A 25,678-nucleotide genomic window follows, 5' to 3' on the forward strand; every position below is an offset into this window, starting at 1 on the left:
ACTTTGTTTTATTGTAAATATTCACGCAGTTTTTATTTTCTTTTGTTACCAGGCCAAGCCCGCTTGAGCTGCTATACCGCTCTTGTTATCAGAAGCGACCTGCCCACAACAACACAAGGTGAGGCTTTGTCAACGTGTGTGAATGTTTTGACTTAAAACTTTGGTGACTGCAGGAATTAATATTCTTGGTTCTTTCGGTAAAGTCACGTAGATAGAAAATTAAATAAAAATAACATGGTAAAAATAATTAATAATTGTAAATAAAGCAAAAAACCCACGTCCTTTCGATCGCAACACAAGTGGTCTTTATTTAATGTAATTGTATTATCTGTTATTGTTATTTTCTATCTACGTAACTTTACCGAAAGAAACAAGAATACGTGTGTCAATGTCTATCGGTCAAAGACGATAGACGGAGAGACGCGCAAACTCCAAATATACAGCAGGCGTCACGGTTGGGATCGAACCCACGACTTCCTGTACACCAGGTGAGGTAGTTAACATCTCACCACGGAGAGAGACACGCAAACTCCAGTTAGCCTCGGCTATGTTCATTGATCCTCGATTAATTACTTGGTGGAATGAGAAAGCATTAATACCGAGCAGATGAAGGTGGCCAGGCATGATTCTAGACACGCCACTGCCAGTGTGTGACAGTGTCAAGTTTGTGTTTGAAGTATTGAACACGGAAGTTATATCAAAACAATAGTTTATTTTTGTTTTCCTCTGGAACTCTTTGTAAGAATGGAAACAGGAGGTGAACACAGCACACACATGCAGCTGAAGTCGGAACTGTTCATCCCCAGCATTCAAGGACATCTGAGCCTGGATTCACACCTCTAAGTTGTGATTGAACATTAATTTATGCATAACACAAATGGTATTGTTTTCAACACCCTTGGCTATGTCAGCTGAATTTAGCTCTCATAAATATTCCTTTTGTAGCCAGACAGCCAAAATTGTGTACTCGGAGTTTTGAGTTAACATTCATTTTGAAGATACGAGGGCTTCCAGGCATGTTTATGACCATTTGCCCTCTCATTGTGTGCCATAACAGCCCTGTGATGAATTTGGGAAACGTTTTTACTACATCATGAATATATGAATATAGACGTGTAAGTCACATGTGACTATATATGCATTCCCCTGTGCCTCGATACTGACGTGTAGATGGTGTGGATATTATTTTTTTATGTCTGCAGCTGACGCTTCCTCTGACGCTTCCTCCGCAGAATTGGTCTGATGGAGCAAATGCACTCAGCGCAGCTCGGTAGGACAAGGCTCCAATGCGACCGGTGTGCATACAGCACGGATCGTACTGGAGATTTCACACGGCACAAGAGAACTCACACAGGAGAGAAACCCTTCAAGTGCAGTATGTGTGAGAAGGCGTTTGCACGTTCATCTGCTCTTGTAGAACACCAGAGAACACACACGGGAGATAAACCCTTCAAGTGCAGTGTGTGTGGGAAGGCGTTTGCACATTCATCTACTCTTGTAGCACACCAGAGAACACACACGGGAGTGAAACCCTTCAAGTGCACTGTGTGTGGGAAGGCATTTTCACAGTCCCCACATCTTCAAGTACACAAGAGAACACACACAGGAGAGAAACCCTTTAAGTGCACTGTGTCTGGGAAGGCATTTGCATGGCCATCAGTTCTTCAGACCCTCAAGAGAACACACACGGGAGATAAACGCTTCAAGTGCAGTGTGTGTGGGAAGGCATTTGCATGTTCATCTGCTCTTGTAACACACCAGAGAACATACACGGGAGTGAAACCCTTCAGGTGCACGATGTGTGCGAAGGCGTTTGCATATTCATCAAGTCTGCAAAGACACCAGAGAACACACACGGGAGAGAAACCCTTCAAGTGCACTGTGTGTGGAAGGGCATTTTCACAGTCAGCTGTTCTTAAAAAACACCAGAGAACACACACAGGAGAGAAACCATTCAAGTGCACTGTGTGTGGGAAGGCATTTTCACTGTCTACTGTTCTTAAAAAACACCAGAGAATACACACAGGAGAGAAACCCTTCAGGTGCATTTTGTGCGGGATGATGTTTGCACAGTCATCAAATCTTGAAGTACACGAGAGAACACACACGGGAGAGAAACCCTTCAAGTGCACTCTGTGCGGGAAGGCGTTTTCACAGTCACCACATCTTAAAAATCACCAGAGAACACACACGGGAGAGAAACTCTTCAGGTGCAGTTTGTGTGGGAAGGCGTTTTCACAGTCATCAAATCTGCGAAGACACCAGAGAACACACACGGGAGAGAAACCCTTCAAGTGCAATGTGTGTGGGAAGGCATTTTCACGGTCATCTTTTGTTAAAAATCACCAGAGAACACACACAGGAGAGAAACCCTTCAGGTGTACTCTGTGCAGGAAGGCGTTTTCACAGTCACCACATCTTAAAGTACACCAGAGAACTCACACGGGAGAGCAACTCTTCAGGTGCACTCTGCGGGAAGGCGTTTGCACATTCATAAACTCTTCAAGTACACCAGAGAACACAGTAGCATCAGAAGACCCGCAAGGAGTGGAGTCTGAAATCGGCTTGTGAAAGTCAAAGTGCCACAATAAGCCCATCCCTCATGAAACAAGAACCGGAAGAAAATCCCAGCTTGGACACTTTTAAAGGTATCGAGATGAAATATGAAGAGGTGATGGTGAAGAGGGAAGAAGTGATGGTGAAGAGGGAAGAAGTGATGGTGAATAGCGAAGAAGTGAAGGTGAAATGTGAAGATGAAGATTCAACTCCAAAATGGGACGTTCACATTGATGGAGGCAACGTGAAGCAGGAGGGGAATTCTGTGAGGCAGAGCGAGGCAACTCCCAACAGTTTGTGGAAGTGGAGGTGTGGGTGGACTTTTTCCGAGACAATACAAAGTCAAGTGGAGACCCGGTAGATGTGTAAGCCAGAGAAGATGTCGCTACAATAGATGCACCTTTGTCACAGGCCTTTAATGAAACGAATGCGAAGTTGAACACTCAATTCCTAGTTCATAATAAAGGTTTTTGGGTTAGATCGCGTTTATTTATAAATGTGTCGTAACCCTCCACCACCCGACACGGCCAATCAGCAAAAAAAGTGTCACGTTGACAAAAGACAAATAATTCACTACTTCAGCCCACCGGTGTGTTGAAGAGTTAATCCACATTTACAGTTTGAGTACGACGTTTCGCTGGTAAATACATCCAGCATCATCAAGCAATTCGCCAGAATGGTAAAGCCCTCGCTTGCTCCCGGTTTTTATATAGAGCAGCAGGGTGACGTCATCACTTAACTCATATCAGGTGCAGTGATTAGAGGCGGAGGGGGGGGGGTATTGTAATTATATAATCGATTAGTAATCAGTCATTGGTTATGATTAGTAATGAGTTGTAGATTAGTAATTCTTTAAATGTAATGTGTATTATTTAATAATACGCTTCCAGGCCGCACTAAGCCGGTAGCTGTCAGAGCGATTAAAGTTATTCTTGTTCCTCTCAATTTCAATGGATTCTCTAATTAGTCTTTGCCAGTAATAATTAGTTTTACACACCATTGCAACATTGTCAAAATCAATTGAGTGTCCTTGTTGACAAGCATGTTCTGCCACTGCCGACAGTTGTGTTTGAGATAATTTAATATTTCTCTGATGTTCTTTTAGTCTTACGCTGATGTTACGTCCCGTCTGCCCAATGTAGCAGCTGCCACATGAACAATTAATCCGATATACACCTTCTGTTGATAGTTTAGGTAATGCATCTTTAGTGCAAGATACTAGTTTTTGAATTTTGTGTACTGTACCAAATCTTACTGTAATGTTTTGCTTTTGCAGAACACGGGCTAATTTTTCAGTTACTCCTGAGATATATGGAATTTTTATTGTTTTAACAATCTGGTCGCTTTCAGTAGTATTGCTTTGCGATCGTGATTTGGCATTCAGTGCTCTGTTAATTTGAGCATTATTGTAGCCATTCTGTCGTAGTGCGTCTTTAACGTGTTTAATCTCTCTCACTAGACTCTCACCATCTGACACTGTTTTGGCCCGATGTACGAGCGTCTTGATAAGAGAGGATTTCTGAGCTGGATGATGATGTGATTCTGCATTCAGATAGGCATCAGTGTGCGTTTGCTTTCTGTAAACGCTGTGTGTTATTTTACCGTTTAGGCCATGTCCAAGCAAAATATCTAGGAATGGGAGTGTGTTATTCACCTCCATTTCCATGGTGAACTGGATGGCCGGGTTTTGTGCATTGAGATGATTTAGAAAATCATTAAGTGTATCTTTACCATGTGGCCAGACAACCAAAGTGTCATCCACATACCTAAACCAAAAGGATGGTTTTAATGTGCTCGAGGCAAGTGCTCTTATTTCAAAGTTTTCCATGTACAAATTTGCTATAGCAGGGGATAAAGGAGAACCCATTGCTGCTCCTTCCTTTTGTTTAAAGAAATCCCCTCTCCATAAGAAGTAAGTGTTATTTAAACAATGGCCAGCAAGTTTCGGAATATCTTTTTGTAAACCGGTATTCTTTACTAGTGTATCAAGTAATTTAAGCGATTCGTCCACTGGAACCTTAGTGAATAGAGAAATCACATCAAAACTTACCAGAATATCATCAGGAGTAAGTTTAATATCTTTAATTACATTCACAAGATGTTCTGAATTTTTTTATGAATGAAGATGTCTTACCGATGTAGGGCTGTATTTGTTTGGTTATATATTTTGCTAATTGATATGTGGCAGAGCCAATTGTACTGACTATGGGTCGTAATGGGATGCCGATTTTATGAATCTTTGGTAGCCCATAGAGTCTAGGTGGTTTTGAGGCCCTTGGCTTAATTAGGTATTGCTCATTTTTAGGGATTAATGAATTTGCAATTATTGCAGTGGTCTTACGTTCTAAAGTATTCGTTGGATCTCGTTTAATTTTAATGTAGGTACTTTCCTCTAGTAAATTTCTAATTTTATTATCATAATCGGCTCGTGACATCACTACAGTAGTGCGGCCTTTATCAGCTGCTAGGATTTGGATATCCTTATTTACACGCAGCTCTCTTAAGGCTTTTGCCTCGTTAGAGCTAATATTTACTTTTGGAACTTTGCTATTCTCAATTATTTTAGCAACCTCATGTCTAGTCATCTCTGCCTCATTATGTGGAAGGAGTCTAACTGCTGATTCTACCTCAGCAATTATCTCATCCACTGGAATTGTGCGTGGGGTAACGGCAAAGTTAAGGCCTTTAGAAAGGATAGAGACCATGTCACCGGTTAATACAGTGTTGGTCAAGTTCAGTACAGTTTTGTTTTTACATGTTTGGTTTTCAGTAGGGATTTGTTTATTATGTAGTCTAGAAAATGTATTAATTTGGTTAGTTTTTGTTAGTTTAAACACATTATCAGCCGATTGTTGTGTTATGTTATCGATTATATTCCAATAATGCATAGATACACTATTGCTTATATCTAAGTGTAACTGCTTTAGCGATTCCGAAATGTAAGATAATTCACTCCTATTGTGCTGTTTTCTCTCTATTAATAATAATTCGCTAGCTTTGTATAGTATTTGGTTAGCTTTAGAAGACTTTATGTGATGTGTTATTTTAACTGCGTTTGGTATTACCTTTGAATCTCTGCACCTTTTGAGGAACGCCAGTGAAGATATCAATTTCATCCGCTTAATGCGAAGCTTCTCCAATTTTCTGGTTTTAAGAAAAGTATCCTCCCCATAGAGGTTAGTCAGTTTAACACGTAGGCTTTCGCGACCAATATTATTCATAATAAAGGTTTTTGGGTTAGATCGCGTTTATTTATACGTGTTAAACTGACTCAATTCCTAGGTTCAACCTGCAGAGTAAGAGCGAGCGGCCAGTCTTTGTGGACCTGTGGATTGGGGAGATCTCTGACCAGGAGCGAGAGCCAAGGAGCCCCCAAGCATTCACAATGTTATAATGATTGCATTTACTCGGTGCTTGTTTAATCGCCTCGGCAACTCGGAGTTTTGTATCTCGTCTGAAACACTCGAAGAGCATGCCCTAGTAGCAGCTGCCCCTGTGTGGCACAGGATGGTGGCCCTGCACCGGCCTGCATTTATTATTTTTTCCGCCTGAGGACGACCGATTGTGTTACGATCGAAACGTCGTGATCTATTATTATTTGTTCTACCTACGTGACTTTACTGAAAGAACCAAAGAGTATGTGAACAAGAGGCTGTCAGTAGGGGGCGATGATTGATATTTCATCTCAGTTGTGTAATTTGTCGCTAATGTTTAGAATTCGCCAGCATGCAATGGCCTACTCGTTTTGAATGACACAATAGTATGTTTTACATCCACTGTTAAGCAGACGGTGCATATTTTTTCAAATAGCTTTTTAATCAGATGTTATCTGCTGCAGTAGATTTCACTGCAGTAATAAAATTTTGTTAAAATTCCAGTCAATAATTTAGAATGAACGTCTTCTTTGGTTCTTTCGGTAAAGTCATGTAGAATGAGAATAAAATAATAAATTAATAATATAACACGATAAAATTCTCACGACGTTTCGGCCACAACACAAGTGGCCTTCAGGTGAAAGGAACAAACCCGTCGGGACGACAGAGCTTCAATGAACGTTGTTAAGATTCGTAGCGTCTTTTAAGCTGGTTTAGAGAGGTAAGGCACCTTGACAAAGGGGTTTACATATAAAACAGGAGAATTTAGCATTGAAATAGCTGAGTGATTAGCTTGTGACTGATCATAGAAATAGACTGGTCATAGAAATTGCTTTATTGTGTTATTTTTATTAATTTATTATTTTATTCTCATTCTACGTGACTTAAGATGAATCCTTGCAGTCACGAAAGCTTTAAATCGAAATTTAGAATGAACACTTGTCTGATTTTGTGTGTACATGCATCACTTTATTTTTTATAAGGGTCAAACATTGAATAAGTGATGTTAGGACAAAGTGTGTGTGTGTTTTTGGAAGTAACCTGTACAGAGAACTCAGGTGAGACCCGTTGTTCTTGTGATACAGGTCAAAGGGTACTTTTGTGTTTCAGGAAGCCTCTGGAGCAACTCATTGTCTTTGACATAGGAAGCACACTCGGATCATTCATCAGTTACAAGGCATACCACCTTAAAGTTACACGTAGAGGAGATACATTCTCTGCAACACGAATTATAATTTTGTCTTACGTGTTGACGTAGATTTTGTCGAACTTGGACTAGAAATGCTCCTTGCTGATTAACGTCTGGATGTTCACAACCATGGCTTGAAGCAAGCCCCACTGCTGTTGAGACATTGTCCACCAAAACCGGTCCACAGTTGGCTTGCACTGAATCAATGCTGCAGTAATTATGGACTCGCACGAAGGCCGTGGGATTTATATTTCGTGTTCAACATTCCTTTGTTTCGTGGAGAGACCGATTAAATTAAAGACGTCTTGTCTGCTGATCTTGTTCATATCTGTGTACATCGATATCCCACATTGCTTGCACGTACACACCACACGCAATTAAATCAATAAAAATAAGAACGACTTCCGGGGATTGCGAAGATCGAGGAATCTCTTTCAATGGAGCGAGTTCAGTGTGTTCGATTCAACATCTCTCTGTCTCTGTCCGTCTGTGTCATCTGTTTGCCTCTGTGTTTCTCTCTGCCTGTGTCTCTGTCGTCTCTGTGTTCCTCTTGTCTGTGTCTGTCCGCCTGTCTTGTCTGTGTGTGTGTCTCTCTATCAGCGTCTATCCAACCGTATTCAACGACTGTCAGTAGCAACATGCGCCCGGTCAACTTCCACGACCCGCGACTCAAACTTGTTTATTTGTAACTTTCGCACCGTACGTAGCCAACCGTGTTAATCCATGGGTCTCTGTGTGTGTGTACATAACTTCTTTCGCACCATTCCTAGCCAACCGTGTTAATCTATGGGTCTCTGTGTGAGTCTCTGTGTGTGTATCTGGAACTTATTTCGCACCGTACGTAACCGAACCTGCCCAGGAGGAGCGGCTGGTATCTGTGGAGCTGTGGGCTGGGTAAATCTGTGAGCAGGAGCGAGAGACAATTAGGCTCCCAAGCATTCACTACGTTATAAACAACATTTGCACTCATAAGTCGCTTGCCTAATTGCCTCAGCAACTCGGTGTTTCGTATCGAACCTCATCTCAAACAATGGAAGGGCGCCCCCTAGTGGCAGCTGCCCCTGTGTGGCACAAGGTGGCCCTGCACCGGCCTGCACGTGACATGAGTCTGTCGGTAGGGGGCGATCATTGACGCGTCATCTCCCTTGTGGAGTTTCTGGATAGTGTTACTGGAATTGCCACAATTTTGACCGTGACACCAACATGCAATGTACGTGGTGAGTGACACAGTGGTTTGTTTGACATCCGCTGTTAAGCAGACTGCGCATGTTGTGGTGAATGTTACTGGGGTAGCCAGATATGCCTATCGGATTTGAACCTTGAACCTCAGCAATAAATAGAGAATGCGCTACCATATTCCTGGTTCTTTCAGTAAAGTCACGTAGATAGAAAAATAAAAGATAAAAGAATAATAAATTAACAATTTAATAATACAAATAACAAAAATACATTGAAAATAAATTAATGAAAAGATGCCATGGGTCGACTGACTGAGATGACTGGCCAATGCACCACCTGTGCCCCCTACTACACACACATAGTGTACACACACACACACAATGTGTACACACACAGTATACACAAACAGTGTATACACAGTGTACACACACAGAGTGGACACAGTGTACACACACAGAGTTTGCACAGTCACCACATCTTCAAAAACACCAGAGAACACAGGAGAGAAACTCTTCAAGTGCACTCTGTGCAGGAAGGCCTTTTCAGAGTCATAATTTTGTAACACACCAGAGAACACAAGGGAGACCGCATCACCCTGTAGACCTCCAATGCTGACAGCAGCGAGGCCGTCATTACCATCGGGTGAGCGAGACGCTCACCTACTAACACATCCAACTCACATACTCACCAACTCACATACTCACCATCTCACCTCACCTACTCACCCACCTAGTCACCTAATCACCCACCTACTCACCCACCTACTCAGCCACCTACTCACTCACCTACACCCACTCATCTACTCACCCACTCAATCACCTACTCACTCACCAACTAACCCATATACTCACCCACCCACTCACCTACTCATTTACCAACTCAGCCACTCATTCACTCACCCACTCGCTCACCCACTCGCTCACCCAATCGCTCACTCAGCCACTCAGTCATTCACTCACCCACTCGCTCGCTCACTCAACCACTCGCTCGCTCACCCACTCACCCAGCCACTCACTCAGCCACTCATTCATCTACTCTCTCACATTCACTCTCCCACTCAGTCTCCTACTCACTTACTCAGCCACTCAATCACCTACTCAGCCACCCACTCAGCCACTCACTCACCTACTTACTCACCTACTCACACAGCAACTCACCCAACAGCTACTCACTCACCCAGCCACTCATTCAGCCACTCACCCACTCACTCACCCACTCACTCAGCCACTCACTCAGCCACTCATCGACCTACTCACCCACTCACTCACCCACCCATGCTAATGACGATGCTGGCTGTCTTTGTCTCATCTCTCTGGCCGTGTCTCTCTGACCGTGTCTTTGTCTCCGTGTCTTTCTGACGGTGTCTGTATGTCTGCGTCTCTCTCTGCCTTTCTATCTGTCTATCTCTCTCTGCGTGTCTGTCTGTCTCTGTCTCTCACTGTCTGTGTCTCACTCACTGTGTGTCTCTGTCTATCTAGGCGTGTGTACAAGCGCAGGCTGGGCTTGCCTGCCGACACGATCATCGCTTATCAGGCACACGGAGACAGCATGGCCAAGAGCGGACAGCCCTGGGCGGACAGCGCCCGGAAGACATCGGTTGCGGTCGGACAGGGAGAGAGCAGGGGGCGGAGAGACAGTGGCACCAGCTGTAGGAGACACGGGGTAGAGAGAGACACGGGGTAGAGAGAGACATGGGGAGAGAGAGACACGGGGAGAGAGAGACGGGTAGAGAGAGACACGGGTAGAGAGAGACACGGGTAGAGAGAGACACGGGTAGAGAGAGACACGGGGAGAGAGGGACACGGGGAGAGAGGCACACGGGGAGAGAGGGACACGGGGAGAGAGGGACACGGGGAGAGAGGGACACGGGGAGAGAGAGACACGGGGTAGAGAGAGACACGGGTAGAGAGAGACACGGGGTAGAGAGAGACACGGGGAGAGAGGGACACGGGGAGAGAGGGACACGGGGAGAGAGAGACACGGGGAGATAGAGACGCGGGGAGAGAGGGACACAGGGAGAGAGAGACATCGAAAGAGAGCGATGGGCAGTGTTGAGTAATTGGGCAGTGTTGTGTCTATGGGCAGTGTTGTGTCTATGGGCAGTGTTGAGTCTATGGGCAGTGCTGACTCTATGGGCAGTGTTGAGTCCCCCCACTCACCCACTCACTCACCCACTCACTCACTCACCCATTCACTCACCCAGCCACCCACCCACTCACTTACCCACTCATCCACTCACCCACCCACCCACTCACCAACCCACTCACTCACCCACTCTGTCACTCACTCACCCACCCATCCCACCCACTCACTCACCCACTTACTCGCTCACGTACCCACTCAATCACCCACTCACCCACCCACTCGCCCACTCACCCACGCACGCGCTCACGCTCACTCACGCACACACGCACGCATGCACACACACGCGCTCACGCTCACTCACGCACACACATGCGCACACATGCACGCACACGCTCACTCACGCATGCACACACACGCGCTCACGCTCACTCACGCACACACACGCGCACACATGCACGCACACACACGTGCTCACGCTCACGCACACACACGCGCACACACGCACGCACACACTCACACTCACTCACGCACGCACACACACACGCACACACACGCGCTCACGCACACACACGCATGCACACACGCACACACGCACGCACGCACACACACGCGCTCACGCTCACTCCCGCACACACACGCGCACACGCTCACGCTCACTCACGCACAACAACAACAACAACTGCCATTCGCCACTAAGTGGCGGTGACGTCACCACGACACTTGTGCCAGGCTATGTGCACCCTGAGGCCACGTGAAGTGTCGAACGCCCGCTGGCAGGAGGTCATGGGGCAGACCCAGGTGCCACGGGTCGACTGACTGAGATGACTGGCTGATGCACCACCTGTGCCCCCTACTGTGCCAACCTGCTGTGCTTTAGCCACCCGGCGCTCCGCTCGTTGTGAGCGTCGCTCCTCCGACCTCCGTTGTTGGAGGGCGACTACCTCCAACTGCCCAGTAGCATCCTTCACGAGCCTCCTCCACAGAGGTCGATCTTGACACCGCTGGTACCAGTCATCGGCAAGTCCACTCAGCTCCACGTCCTCCTGTACCACATCACTCCATCTCTTCTCTAGCCCGTGCCGCGCCCGCTTAGCCCCCTCAATCCGGCCGAACAAAAGCTGTTTCGGCATGCGTTGGCTGGGCATGCGGGCTACATGACCCAGCCATCGCAGCCTTGCCCGCCGGAGGAGCTCACCGATGGGACCTTGCCCAGATCTTTCAAGGATTTGTGAGCTCCTCACACAATCCAGTCTGGTTAAACCCAGGATGGATCGTAGGCAGGCCAGCCTAAATGTTTCTAACCGGCGAAGATGTTCCATTAGGGGGGTCCACGTTTCGCAAGCGTAGAGAAGGGAGGGAATGACTGTGGCCGAGAAGACCTGAAGCTTAGTGCGGAGCGACAAACCAGGTAGCTTCCACACAGCGTTACGCAACCGATGAAAAGATATTGCCGCTCGACTGATTAGGAGTGAGACCTCTGCTGTTAAACTGGAGCCAGTCATAAGCACACTACCCAGGTATGGAAAACTCTCCACTCTCTCCACAACTGCCCCATCACCGATTGGGAGTTGTGGGGGTGGAGTGTCCGATGGTACAAAATACCCAGGCAGGTGCTTAGTTTTGATGGGGCTGATGGTAAGGCCCCACCTCTTAGTGGCACGCTCCAGTCTCAGCAGCAGCGTCTCCAACTCCTCCTCTGACTGAGCAGCTATTACCAAATCATCAGCATACATAACGTGGTTGAGCAATAGGGAGCCATGCCTTGACCGCACCCGGGCATCGATCAGCCTCCCATTATATCTGTACCATATGGAGATTCCCCCGGTACAGCTATTGAAGGCTTCACGAACTACGTGGTCAAAATAGATGTTAAATAATGTGGGAGCCAGAGGACATCCCTGTCGCACCCCAAGGTGTACAGGGAATGGCTCTGACTCCCGGCCACGTAGTTTTACCCGGGCCCGCTCACCATCATGAAGGTCCTTAATGATCGTGAGCAGAGGGTCAGGTACTCCAAAAGCACGAAGAACGACCCAGAGCCTAGGCCTACTGATGGTATCATAGGCCTTGACCAGGTCAATAAAGCAGAGATGTAGGTCTTATTGGAATTCCCTACACCTCTGCTGTAGCAGACAGACAGAAAATATGGCATCTCTGCAGGACCGCCCTTTCCTGAAACCGCATTGGGGCTCCGCAAGCCTCTCCTCAGCATGCCTGGCAAGGCGATGCTGAATAATCCTTGCCAGGACCTTTCCCGGCACACTGAGGAGTGAGATGCCCCTGTAGTTGTTACAGTCTGTGCGGTCCCCCTTCTTAAAGAGAGGGACCACCAGGGCATCCTTCCAATCCTGCGGAACACGTCCAGCAGCCCAGACCGTTGTTATGATGTCATATAGGGCAGTCTGTGCACAAACGCCACCCTCCCTCAGCATTTCGCTTGGGAGATCATCTCTGCCCACTGCCTTTCCTGGTCTCAGACTCCGGATCGCTTTCAGTACTTCCTCAACAGATGGCACCTCAGCCAGCCACTCACAGGGGGTGACTTCTTCCAATATTTGAGGCACCGCTGCCTCAGCAGGGTCATCCTTACTTTGTGCCACGATGTTTTCCTGGCTGAGGGATTTTCCCTCCCCCAGGACCTCACAGAAATGCTCAGCAAATATGCAAACCTGTTCCTGGGGGTTGGAGATTGGATCACCGTTTTTTCCCCTAATGATGGTAATAGGTGTAGCGCTGCAGGTTACTTTTTTGATGGAGTTAAATAGAGATTTGTGATCGCGGGCCACTGAGGCAGACTCCATCTCCTCAGCAACCCGCGATCACCACCCATCCTTGCAGTGCCTCACGGCTCTCCGAACCTCCGAGCGAAGGCTGCAGTAAGCCTCCTCATTCTCTGACGTGGGATTCTGTAGCCGATGACAGTGGGCCTGTCGCTTTTTCTCAACGATCCTGAATACCTCCTCTGTCAGCCAGGGTCTCTGGGGAGGTCTGGACCGTGTACCTAAAGCAGCCATTGCAGCTGCATGAGTCACAGTCCTAAACCTCGCCCATTTACCCTCGACATCAGGAGTCGGGGACGATGCCAATCCCAGCCGCAAGCGATGATGAAATTCTCGCTTGCAACTTTCATCAGATAACTGAGACTAGGCCACTTTAGGTCGGAATGGGGTCCTGGGTGTACACCCACCACCGGAGGGGAAGAATGGCAGGCGCATCTTACAGATGACTAGTCGATGGTCAGAGGGCAGATCAGCTCCACGGTAGGTCCTGGTGTCAAGGACATGGGCTCGCATCCGCTGGTCCGTCACTATGTAGTCCAGCAGATGGTCTTGCCTGGACCCGGCATGCATCCATGATGTTGTGTGGATGCGCCGATGCCGGAACAGCGTGTTGGTAATTACAAGCCCATGGGCTGCACAAAAATCTAGCAGCCTCCTACCGTTGTTATTGAGCTGATCTGGCCCATGCCCTCTAATCACTCTAGACCAGGTGCCAGTATCATGACCAACTCAGGCATTGAAGTCACCCAACATGATGACTCTATCCCGAGGGGCCACTTTAGCCAGCACCTGTGACAGGAGGTCATAGAAGGCATCTGACTCATCGGCTTTGCCTGCATCCCTCCACGGATGTTCATCTTCGGTGGGGGCATAAGTAACCACGACCACCATTCCTCGCCTCCGGTTGATGGGAAGGCGAGCCCAAAGTAGCCTGGGGCTTACAGCTTACCACACCTCACCGCCACGCTCCCACGCCCCCTTCATTCTTTTGTTCAAAAGAAGAGCCACACCCTGTTGTTTGGCAGTCTGCTGCCCCGAGTAGAGGACTGTCCACCCCTCAGACAGAGGAGTGGCAGCCTCTCCTCCGCAGTGAGCATTCGAACATTCCACGTGGCCACCCGCAGTGGCTTTTCGTTGTTTCTGGAGGAGCCCCGAGGGTGGATATTCAATCTCCTGGTTCCGCCAATTGGGGTTTGGCCAGGAGACGTCATAGACGCCTGGCCCCCCGGGGCCTCCGGCACAAGCTTATTAGTTACATATTTCAGTTTAACTCGTGGTTTCGTGGTAATTAATTGAAGGTGGAGGGGTTACCAGCCCCTCGCACCCGTCTAGAGCCCCCGTTTAGCCCCTGTGGTGGACACATATGCCATGAGGGGAGGAGCCAATCAAAATTGGATCTCCCCCCACAGCACTGTCCACGACAGAGTTGCCCGTCCGGCACCGCGAGGAGGTAGGGGGTTGTTTTGCCGGACACACACACACATCACACACATACAGACACACACAAAGACACACACATCACACATGAGACACACACAGAGACACACACACATCACACACATACAGACACACACATCACACATGAGACACACACAGAGACACACACACATCACACACACAGAGACACACACAGACACACACAGAGACACACACAACACACACACAGAGACAGACACACAGACACACACACACATCACACACACAGATACACACACAGAGACACACACACACAGAGACACACACACGAGACACACACAGACACGCACAGAGACACACACACAGATACACACACACAGATACATACACACACATACACACACGTACACACATACACACAGATATACACACACACAGACACACACAGATACACACATACACACAGATACACATACACACATACACACGGAGACACACACACAGATACACATACACACAGATACACACAGCTACATACACACACAGATACACACATACACACAGATACACACACACTATTACACTATTCAACTATAGACGAGAGACCTTCTGCAGTGATCTGTCAGTGCAGGAGCGGAGCTGCTGTGAGGCGAGGCGCTTGGAGTTCTCTGATTGGTCCAAGCGGCGACTTGGAGCCAATCAGATTTGGTTCCTCCCTAGCCACGTGACGCGGGATTTTTTTCCCGCCAAATTTTTGAGACTCCTCCTCGGCCAGGCGCCATTTTGAGAGTCGTGAGGTGCGGATTTGAATTTTTTTTTATTTCGGAGCAGAAATTATCGACGATGACGACCCCCCAGGGGCGCGAGATCGCCTCTCGTGAGGGAAAACGTGAGGTAAAAAGTGGCCTCAAATGTCCAGCCCGTGATTCGCAGATAGTTTAAATATGCACTGTTGAATTTATGGGCAGTGTTGGGTCAATGGGCGCGGTGCTGAGTCTATGGGGCAGTGCTGAGTCTATGGGACAGTGATGAGTCTATGGCCATTGACAAAATACAAACGATTTAATTTGTGAATAATAATGTAGCCTGGTTATTAAGTATGGTGAGTGTACTGACAGTCTATAATGTAGACTGTAGTAATGGTTATTAAGCTGAGTGAGTGTACTGACAGTCTATAATGTAGACTGTAGTAATGATTATTAAGTATGGTGAGTGTACTGACAGTCTATAATGTAGACTGTAGTAATGGTTATTAAGTATGGTGAGTGTACTGACAGTCTATAATGTAGACTGTAGTAATGGTTATTAAGTATGGTAAGTTTACTGACAGTCTATAATGTAGACTGTAGTAATGGTTATTAAGTATGGTGAGTGTACTGACAGTCTATAATGTAGACTGTAGTAATGGTTATTAAGTATGGTGAGTGTACTGACAGTCTATAATGTAGACTGTAGTAATGGTTATTAAGTATGGTGAGTGTACTGACAGTCTATAATGTAGACTGTAGTAATGGTTATTAAGCTGAGTGAGTGTACTGACAGTCTATAATGTAGACTGTAGTAATGGTTATTAAGTATGGTGAGTGTACTGACAGTCTATAATGTAGACTGTAGTAATGGACAAGTATGGTGAGTGTACTGACAGTCTATAATGTAGACTGTAGCCTGGTTATTAAGTATGGTGAGTGTATTGACAGTCTATAATGTAGACTGTAGTAATGGTTATTAAATATGGTGAGTTTACTGGCAGTCTATAATGTAGACTGTAGTAATGGTTATTAAGTATGGTGAGTGTACTGACAGTCTATAATGTAGACTGTAGCCTGGTTATTAAGTATGGTGAGTGTACTGACAGTCTATAATGTAGACTGTAGTAATGGTTATTAAGTATGGTGAGTGTACTGACAGTCTATAATGTTGACTGTAGCAATGGTTATTAAGCTGAGTGAGTGTACTGACAGTCTATAATGTAGACTGTAGCGGTGCGTAGCTAACCGTGCTAATTGTGTTCTGGTTGCATTTTGCACAATTATAATCGTACAATATGGCACCAATCTTTAGCACGAATGTTCAGTTTTATCCTGAACATTCATCTCTGACACTTTCAGTGAATACCTGAAATGATTTCCATGAGAATGTCAATCTCTTGACGCGTAAGGGGAAAATATCCCGGTGGGTTATGACCACGCGATGCCTCGCATTCACCAAGACAATGCAGTGAATGTGACCATAACGCACTCTTTGGCTTTTTCGGTGAAGTCACATAACGGCCAGCATGGTTTTTTCCCCTCCAAATGTTATTGTAATATGTGCACATGACCTGATGAAACGAATAACCTTTTTTTTAATAACCCACGTGACCGATCCAACTCATCTCTCTTCTTAAACTATAAACTAGTTTTTCTATTTTATTGTACAGCGTTGCCCGTCCGGCACCACACGGAGGTAGGGGGTTGTTTTGCCGGACACCACCACCATTACCACCACTACTACCACCAACACTACCACCACCACTAGCACCATCACCACCACTTCCACCATTACCACCACTACCATACACTACCAACACTACCACCACCACCATTACCACCACTACTACCACCACCATTACACCACCACTACTATCACCACCACTAGCACCATCACCACCACCATTACCACCACTACCATACACTGCCATCACTACCACCACCACCACTACTACTATACACTACCATCACTACCACCACCATTACCAACATCACTACAATCACTACCACCACCGCTACCACCAATACCACTACCGGGACGTTTGCGTGCTGAATGCTGGAATCTGATCCCGCGTCTCCTCCCTCTCCTCCGGCCCTCCCCCCTCACCAGCGGCCTCCCAGACGGCCTCCCCCGGCCCGGGCCCCGACCCCGACCACGACCATGGCCACGGCCGCCCCCTCCGCGAGGGTTTGCTCCGCGGACACCGGAGGAGGAGGAGCCGAGTCCCACGTGGCGCCCTCCAAGGTCGCTCGCCCGCTTAACGCCGGCGGCGGCGGCGATGACGACACCGGGGGGCCGGGGCTCGCGCCGGGGCCTCCCCGCCGCGGCCGTCGTCTTCGTCGCCCCGTGACGTTCCGGGCTCTCGAGGGGGGGGGGCGGTGTCGCCGGGAGACTCCGGCGACGGCGCCCCCCCAGGAGAGCTCTCGCGGCGGCGGCGGCGGCGGCGCCCGGCCGACGCCGCCGCCGGGAATCAGCCCGAGGGTCGCCCCGGAGCGTGGAGACGGCGGCGGAGAGTCGGGGCCGGCGCTCGGCGCCGACGAGGCGGCGGGCGCGGCGGAGGCGGATGCGGAGGAGGCGGAGAGACGCAGGGAGGCCGCGGTTGGACCGCGTGCGGTGCGGAAGAGACACTTCGACTTTTGGTGGCAGGGCATGGGCAGGAGGGGAGCAGCAGGAGGGGCGGAGGAGGAGGAGGAGGAGGAGCGAGAGGAGGAGGAGGGGAAGAGGAGGCCGAGGCGGCGATGAAGGCGGAGGAGGAAGAGGAGGAGGAGGTTTTGGCCGGGCGGTCGCCGCTAAGCAAGCGGCGGGAGGCGGCGGCGGCGGATTGCCCGGCGGGACCGAATCCCGATCCCTGCCCGGGCTCCTCTACCTGCCGCGCTCCTCCGTCTCCTCCGTCTCCTCCGCCGCCACTGGCGGCGGCGGCGGTCGCGGGCAAGCGGCTCTCGGCCCCGCGTGGGGCGACGTTCCACTTCTGCTCGCTGATGCCGCGGCCGCTGGCTGAGCCGCCGCCGCCCACCGAGAGGCGCCGGGGTCGCGCCCTGGAGAAGCAGCGGCAGCGACGGAGACAAATTCAGCAACAATACCGGCAGCAGAGAGCGTCGTCGTCGTCATCCAGCTGTTGGTCGTTCTCGGACGCATCGTCGTTGTCGTCGTCTTCATCATCGTCGTCGTCATCGCCGGAGGAGGTGGTGGAGGGGGACGAGGCGAAGGAGCGGAGGGACGAGGAGGAGGAGGTGGTGGTGGATGACGAGGTGAAGGAGCGGAGGGACGACGAGGAGGAGGTGGTGGTGGAGGGTAACGAGGTGAAGGAGCGGAGGGACGAGGAGGAGGAGGAGGTGGTGGTGTGGGGTGACGAGGCGAAGAAGCGGAAGGACGAGGAGGAGGAGGAGGAGGGGGAGGTGGTGGTGGAGGGTGACGAGGTGAAGAAGCGGACGGACGACGAGGAGGAGGAGGTGGTGGTGGAGGGTGACGAGGTGAAGGAGCGGAGGGACGACAAGGAGGAGGAGGTGGTGGAGTCTACAGGGGGCGTCCGCAGGCTGCTGCTGAAGTTTCGCGCCAGCCGCCTGCAGCCGAGCGTCGACAGAGCACGAGACAAGGAGGAGGCGGCGGACAACGAGGAGGAGGAGAACGAGGAGGAGGAGAGGAAGACGAGGAGGAGGAAGAAGAAGAAGAGGAGGAGGAGGAGGAGGGGACTACGGAGATCACGCAGTGCAGCCGATGATGGCGACTGCAAGTCGGGCGACGGGGTGGAGGAGGAGGAGAGGGTGGCGAGTCTCAAGAGGGTGGAGGAGTGCCGGATTCTCAAGCAGATAGACGACATCATGGCTGAGATACACCAGCTGGAGGGGAGATGCAGGGTGAGGAGGAGCAGATGAGGTGTAGGGTGGTGAGGAGGGGCTGGGTGGTGAGGTGTAGGGTGGTGAGGAGGGGCTGGGTGGTGAGGTGTAGGGTGGTGAGGAGGAGCAGATGAGGTGTAGGGTGGTGAGGAGGGGCTGGGTGGTGAGGTGTAGGGTGGTGAGGTGGGGCTGGGTGGTGGGTCTTCCTCTGGATTTGGAAACTCGACAGATATAACATCGATTTGGATTGGATGATTTTTTTCTTTCAGCCAGATTAAAATATGAGCGTGGGGAAGTCATCTACATCATTAGACCTCCTTTGGCAGTACCAAAATATAATAATAGGGGTTTTTCCCCTTTTTTCTGGCAACAAAACTGAAACCTTTTTACAAGGATTCATATTACAGCATTAACCACAATACCTGCAGTCAAAATGCAAACAAAAAACACGCACTATGATAATATATATGTGGCATTGTCCTTGAAACCGCTTGTTCCGCACCAAGGGACGGCTTTCTTGAGAGCCTCGACACAATTGGTGCTCGACCAGAGGACGCCATAAGGTTTCAGTTTTGTTGACACAAAAAAGGGGAAACCCCTATGATGTGGAAGTCCTCGCTTCTGCCACTCAGTTGAGTACATCCAGCATCTTGTTTCTCCAAAAAACACGACTCTCAGTGAATGCTCTCGATGAATTTAACTTGCTTTTGTCTGAACACCCTGGCTGTGAAGTCGTATCGACGGCTGGGTGTCTGGCCGAATGAAAGTTTTTTTTTTTTGTTTCATCTCAGGCCAATTGGATTACATGTAAAGGTAATAAATAAGTCGGGGACATCCATACGCTCGAACGTATGACATGGCGCCTTGAGCATATTCGTGCATGCGTCTAGGGCGTCCTGTGAACGTAGCAGACGCCTGGATGCTACAAGGGGGGGGGATGATGTAGCGCCATTGTTGGGCTGTATGCGTATTACCACGGGAGCTGACCTGTAATAGCGGACATGCGTCAGCAGGGGGTGGTGTACAGACCAGGTGTGACGAACAGGGCCCCCAGACCCCAAGAGGGGGGCTGGGGGATGTTCCAGGGCCCCCTAGAGAGTCCCAGAAGACTTGGCCAGGGGCGGAGAGACCCTGGAACGGGGATAAAAGCCGGACCCCTGAACGGGTTTGGCGGTCCTCGTCCACCTGAAGCTCTGAAGAAGACTCTGAGCGCTACCCTGAAGACCCTGAAGACCCTGAAGCGAAGAGCCCAGTGACCCTGGCTAGGGTCGGGTTCAGACATAGCCAGTGTAGGGTTAGCGCTAGAACCAGAGTAAGGGCACCGTAGTGTGGAGGGACTGCCTCCTGAGGTTATCGGCTGTGAGGGGTCGTCACCCCTCTGTGTTGTGGTTCCCTTGTTGAATAAACGTGTTGCCTCTAGCGAAGCGTCTCGCCTCGTCTTGGACCCACTGCACGTGTAACCTGTGGTAATGAAACCTCTTGTCGCAAAATATTAGCGGCGTGCGAAAGTGAAAGATGTTAACAAAGTAAAAATAAATGTTCATTTAAAGCTTTCGTGACTGCGAGGAATTCATGTTCTTGGTTCTTTCGGTAAAGTCACCCCGTAGAAGGGAAACAATAAAATAATAAGAATATAAAACAATTAAATTCTCACGACGTTTCGACTGCAACACGAGCAATCGTCATCAGGTGTGAAAACCACAGCAAGAAATTTTGAAAAAAGTGGCGGGTTTTTTTAACGTTAGCACCACGAAGAGCGATTTAGCAGTTTATTCAGATGGACGAGTCCATCTATGTTCGGAATAGAGGAGGGGGGTGACGAAAATAATGGAATGCGGTCTGAAAGCCACCGTAAGCGTGAACAATCAATTAAGACCCGAAATGGTTTATCAAATCCTTTCAATGATTGCTAAGCCACACTTTCTTCCTCTCGGTTGAAATTGTCTCTGTGTATATGTGGATGGCCTCATGAACGAATCTCTCATGGTAGCCAGATGGATTGCAAAGAACCTCTGTCTTGGAGAAGTCAATGTCATGTGAGCCTACTGAATTATAACAGTGATCTGCCACGGCCGAGGTGTTGGTCCTACCGTGTTTTAGGTCTGCATTCTGTTCACGAATGAGGTCCGAGACATGTCATTTGGTTTCTCCAATGTAACTACTACCACAGAGGCAACTTAATTTGTAGACGCCAGGGTACTGTATGTCCGGAATCACATCTTTTACAGACGGGACCAGATCACGGATTTTATGTAATGTGTTGAATCGAACCTGGATCTTGTGTTTATTCAAGATTTTGGAGATCTTTTTTGTGATCCCCGCAATGTAGGGCAAAGTGATGGTTTTGAAATGCTCCTCAAGAGGGTCCTTCATCATGGTTGGAGTAATAGCTTTGCGGATTGTAAGAGCTTGGTGTACGTGCTTGAGTTCACTGGCTATGTGTACCTGGTCGGATATGCATTTGGCTCTATGGTGCAGAGTCTTGATGAGGGACTTCTTCTGGGATGGATGGTGGTGGGAATCCGGTTTCAGGTAAGCATCCGTATGGGTAGCTTTCCCGTAGACAGAGCGGCTCATTGAACCATCAATTTTTTTACCAATTCCACTTTACAGTAAAATTGTAGACACGGCACAATATATACTTCTGAATCTTTCTTTTTACCAACATTTAAAAAAATATTCTCCGTTAAGGCAAAATTCTGAAATATTGGATTTTTTACAAAGCCTTGTGAATTCACCTTGTATCTGCAAATATTTGTTTTCAGACGTATAAATAACAGACATTGCTTACAAATATCAGCTCTATGTTTTCAAGTAAATACATTTTGGGTAGTGAATAAATTATAGTCTAAATAAGCTACACACGACGAATTGTAGGCAATTATAGTTATAATCAAAGACATTTTTAAACAATCACGTGGTCTCTGTAGTCGCCGTTAGAGACACAAAATCTGCTTGAAAACAGTTCATCAACATATATGAATACATTGATTCGAATAAGCAGAGTTAATTTCCTATTTATGGCACGCCAGTTACGTGTCAGTTTTCGATATCAACATCACCTTATAAAAGAATAACATTTAAAATACACACAGACAAGTATTCATTCGTAATTATTGACAGGCATATTAACAAAATGTAATTACAGCAGTGAAATATACTGCATCAGGTTACATCGTATTAACAAGAAGCTATTTTAAAAATACGCACCGCCTGCTTAACAGTGTATGTACAACGTACTATTGTAGTGTCATTCAAAACGAGTAGGCCGTTGCATGCTGGCATCTGGGTCAAAATGTAGCAAATTATAAACATTAGCTACAAATAATAAATCACGGGGTTTAGATCACAACACAAGCAATCGTCATCAGGTGGGACAACCACAGCAGGAAGAAGACGCTGAAACGCCGTGGTCTGTTATGTTTCTACCCACGTGATGACTTCACCGAAATAACTAGAGAGTGTGGATTCCTGCAGTCGCGAAAGCTTCGAATCAAGATTGCCTACAAACTACACAACCGAGATGACGCATCAATCATCGCCCCCTACTGACAGGCTCTTGTTTACATGCAGGCCGGTGCAGGGCCACCACCTTGTGCCACACAGGGGCAACTGCTACTTGGGGATGCTCTTCGAGCGTTTCAGACGAGATACAAAACTCCGAGTTGCCGAGGCGATTAAGCAAGCACCATGTAAAAGCAATTATCATTAGAACATCGTGAATGCTTGGGAGCTTATTGGCTCTCGCTCCTGGTGAGAGATTGACCCAACCCACAGGTCCACAAAGACTGGCCGCTCGCTCTTACTCTGCAGGTTGAACCTAGGAAATGAGTGTTCAACTTCACATTCTTGTCATTAAAGGCCTGTGACAAAGGTGCATCTATTGTAGCGACATTGTCTCAAGCTTACACATCTACCGGGTCTCCACTTGACTTTGTATTGTCTCGGAAGAAGTCCACCCACACCTCCATTTCCACAAACTGCTGGGAGTTGCCTCGCTCTGCCTCACAGTCAGAATTCTCCTCCTGCTTCACATTGCCTCCATCGATGTGAAGATCCCATTTTGGAGTTGAATCTTCATCTTCACATTTCACCTTCACTTCTTCCCTCTTCACCATCACCTCTTCCCTCTTCACCATCACTTCTTCCCTCTTCACCATCACATCTTTCATATTTCACCTCGATAACTTTAAAAGTGTCCAAGCTGGGATTTTCTTCCGGTTCTTGTTTCATGAGGGATGGGCTTATTGTGGCACTTTGACTTTCACAAGCTGATTTCAGACTCCAGCCCTTGCAGATCCTCTGATGCTTCTGTGTTCTCTGGTGTACTTGAAGATGTGGTTGCTGTGCAAACGCTATCCCGCACGGAGTGCACTTGAAGGGTTTCTCTCCCATGTGTGTTCTCTGGTGTTCTACAAGAGCAGATGACTTTGCAAACGCCTTCACGCACACACTGCACTTGAAGGGTTTCTCTCCCGTGTGTGTTCTCTGGTGTGTTACAAGAGGAGATGACTGTGCAAACGCCTTCCCACACACACTGCACTTGAAGGGTTTCTCTCCCGTGTGTGTTCTCTGGTGTTTTTTAAGAACAGATGACTGTGCAAACGCCTTCCCACACACACTGCACTTGAAGGGGTTCTCTCCCGTGTGTGTTCTCTGGTGTATTACAAGAGCAGGTGACCGTGAAAATGCTTTCCCACACACACTGCACTTGAAGGGTTTCTCTCCCGTGTGTGTTTTCTGGTGTTCTACAAGAGTAGATGAATGTGCAAACGCCTTCCCACACACACTGCACTTGAACGGTTTCTCTCCCGTGTGTGTTCTCTGGTGTGCTACAAGAGCAGATGAATGTGCAAACGCTTTCCCACACACACTGCACTTGAAGGGTTTCTCTCCTGTGTGTGTTCTCTGGTGTTCTACAAGATTAGATGAATGTGCAAACGCCTTCCCACACACATTGCACTTGAAGGGTTTCTCTCCTGTGTGAGTTCTCTGGTGCCGTGTCAAATCTCCAGTACGATCCGTGCTGTATGCACACTGGTCGCATTGTTGACTTGTCATACCGAGCTGCGCTGAGCGCCTTTGCTCCATCAGACCAATTCTGCAGAGGAAGCGTCAGAGGAAGCGTCAGCGGCAGACAGAAAAAAATAATATCCACACCATCTACACGTCAGTATCGATGCACAGAGGAATGCATATATACAGTCACACGTGACTAACACGTCTATACTTATTCATATATTCATGATATAGTGGAAAAGTGTCCCAAATTCATCACACGGGCTGTTATGGCACACAATGAGAGGGCAAATGGTTATAAACATGCCTGGAAGCCCTCGTATCTTCAAAATGAATGTTCACCAAAAACTCCGAGCACACAATTTCACCTGTCTGGCTACAAAAGGAATATTTTTGAAAGCTAAATTCAGCTGACATAGCAAAGGGTGTTTAAATAATACTGTTTGTGTTATGCAGAAATGCATAAATTAATGTTCAATCGCAACTTAGAGGTGTGAAGCCAGGCACAGATGTCCTTGAATGCTGGGGATGAACAGATCCGACTTCAGCTGCACGTGTGTGCTGTGTTAACTTCCTGACTCCATTCTTACAAAGAGCTGCAGAGGAAAACAAAACTAAACTACAGTTTTGATATAACCTCCGTGCTCAATAGAGTTAATAGACTTTACTGCAAACACAAACTTGACAATGTCACACACTCAGAGGCGGAGCCAGGATTTTCAGGTAGGGGGGGCAACCCCTCCAGCAATGAAAAATGATAGGAGTTGTTAGTAAGTAAGGAGTTGTTAGTAAGTAGTTGTTAGTAAGTAGTTGTTAGTAAGTAAGGAGTTGTTAGTAAGGAGTTGTTAGTAAGGGGCTGTTAGTATGTAAGGAGTTGTTAGTAAGGAGTTGTTAATAAGGAGTTGTTAGTACGTAATGACTTGTCCCTTGCTTTTTATTCGACGCGTGTGATCGGCATTGCGCTCACTGAAGGTGTTTGCCTTCAGGGAAGTCGTGTACTGTATACGCAACTGCGCAAAATTCTGTGACTCACAACTGGTTTGCCGTTACTTATTGCCAATTATGGACTCGGACTGTTGTCCTCTCATAGAGTCCCTGGCACGTAATAATATGGCACACGGTGGCAGTGGGGGACGCAAAATGCTGATTTATCTATATATATGAAAGTGAAATGTGTGGATACGGGTGTCTGTTCGAAATGTTTAGCATACTTCCCAACGTGCCACACACTTGAAATTTGGCATGTGGGTATGTTCCATACTGTACACAATGCAAAAAATATAAAAATAGTCTTTTGTATTTTTTTTTGGGGGGGGGAATGACCATGAAGTGTCTGGCGTCAACCCGCAACACCTCTGAGTTAAGCGCTCTGCAATGCTTAGAGCTGTTAACAGCGTGCCGGGAGATTTTAGGTGGCGCTTCGCTCCTGGCGGATGAAGCCATTGGATTCTCCGAGTTCAATCCATATCCTCCGTGCGAAGAACGGGTAGAACTGCT

General features: G+C 48.0%; 1 protein-coding gene across 1 annotated transcript; it reads left to right on the forward strand.

Annotated features, from left to right (window-relative positions):
- The first annotated feature begins 15,384 nt into the window (after positions 1–15,384).
- On the forward strand, positions 15,385–18,631 carry LOC142912553 (uncharacterized). Its single transcript, XM_076060666.1, has 2 exons — positions 15,385–15,473; positions 17,439–18,631. The coding sequence occupies exons 1-2, from the start codon at positions 15,423–15,425 to the stop codon at positions 18,069–18,071; spliced, it is 684 nt and encodes a 227-aa protein (XP_075916781.1). The 5' UTR covers positions 15,385–15,422; the 3' UTR covers positions 18,072–18,631.
- Positions 18,632–25,678: the final 7,047 nt, after the last annotated feature.

This window comes from Petromyzon marinus, unplaced genomic scaffold, assembly GCF_048934315.1.
Source record: "Petromyzon marinus isolate PM22_M1 ecotype Great Lakes invasive population unplaced genomic scaffold, UKy_Petmar_22M1.pri1.0 PM_G_Scaffold_206, whole genome shotgun sequence".
NCBI lineage: Eukaryota > Metazoa > Chordata > Hyperoartia > Petromyzontiformes > Petromyzontidae > Petromyzon > Petromyzon marinus.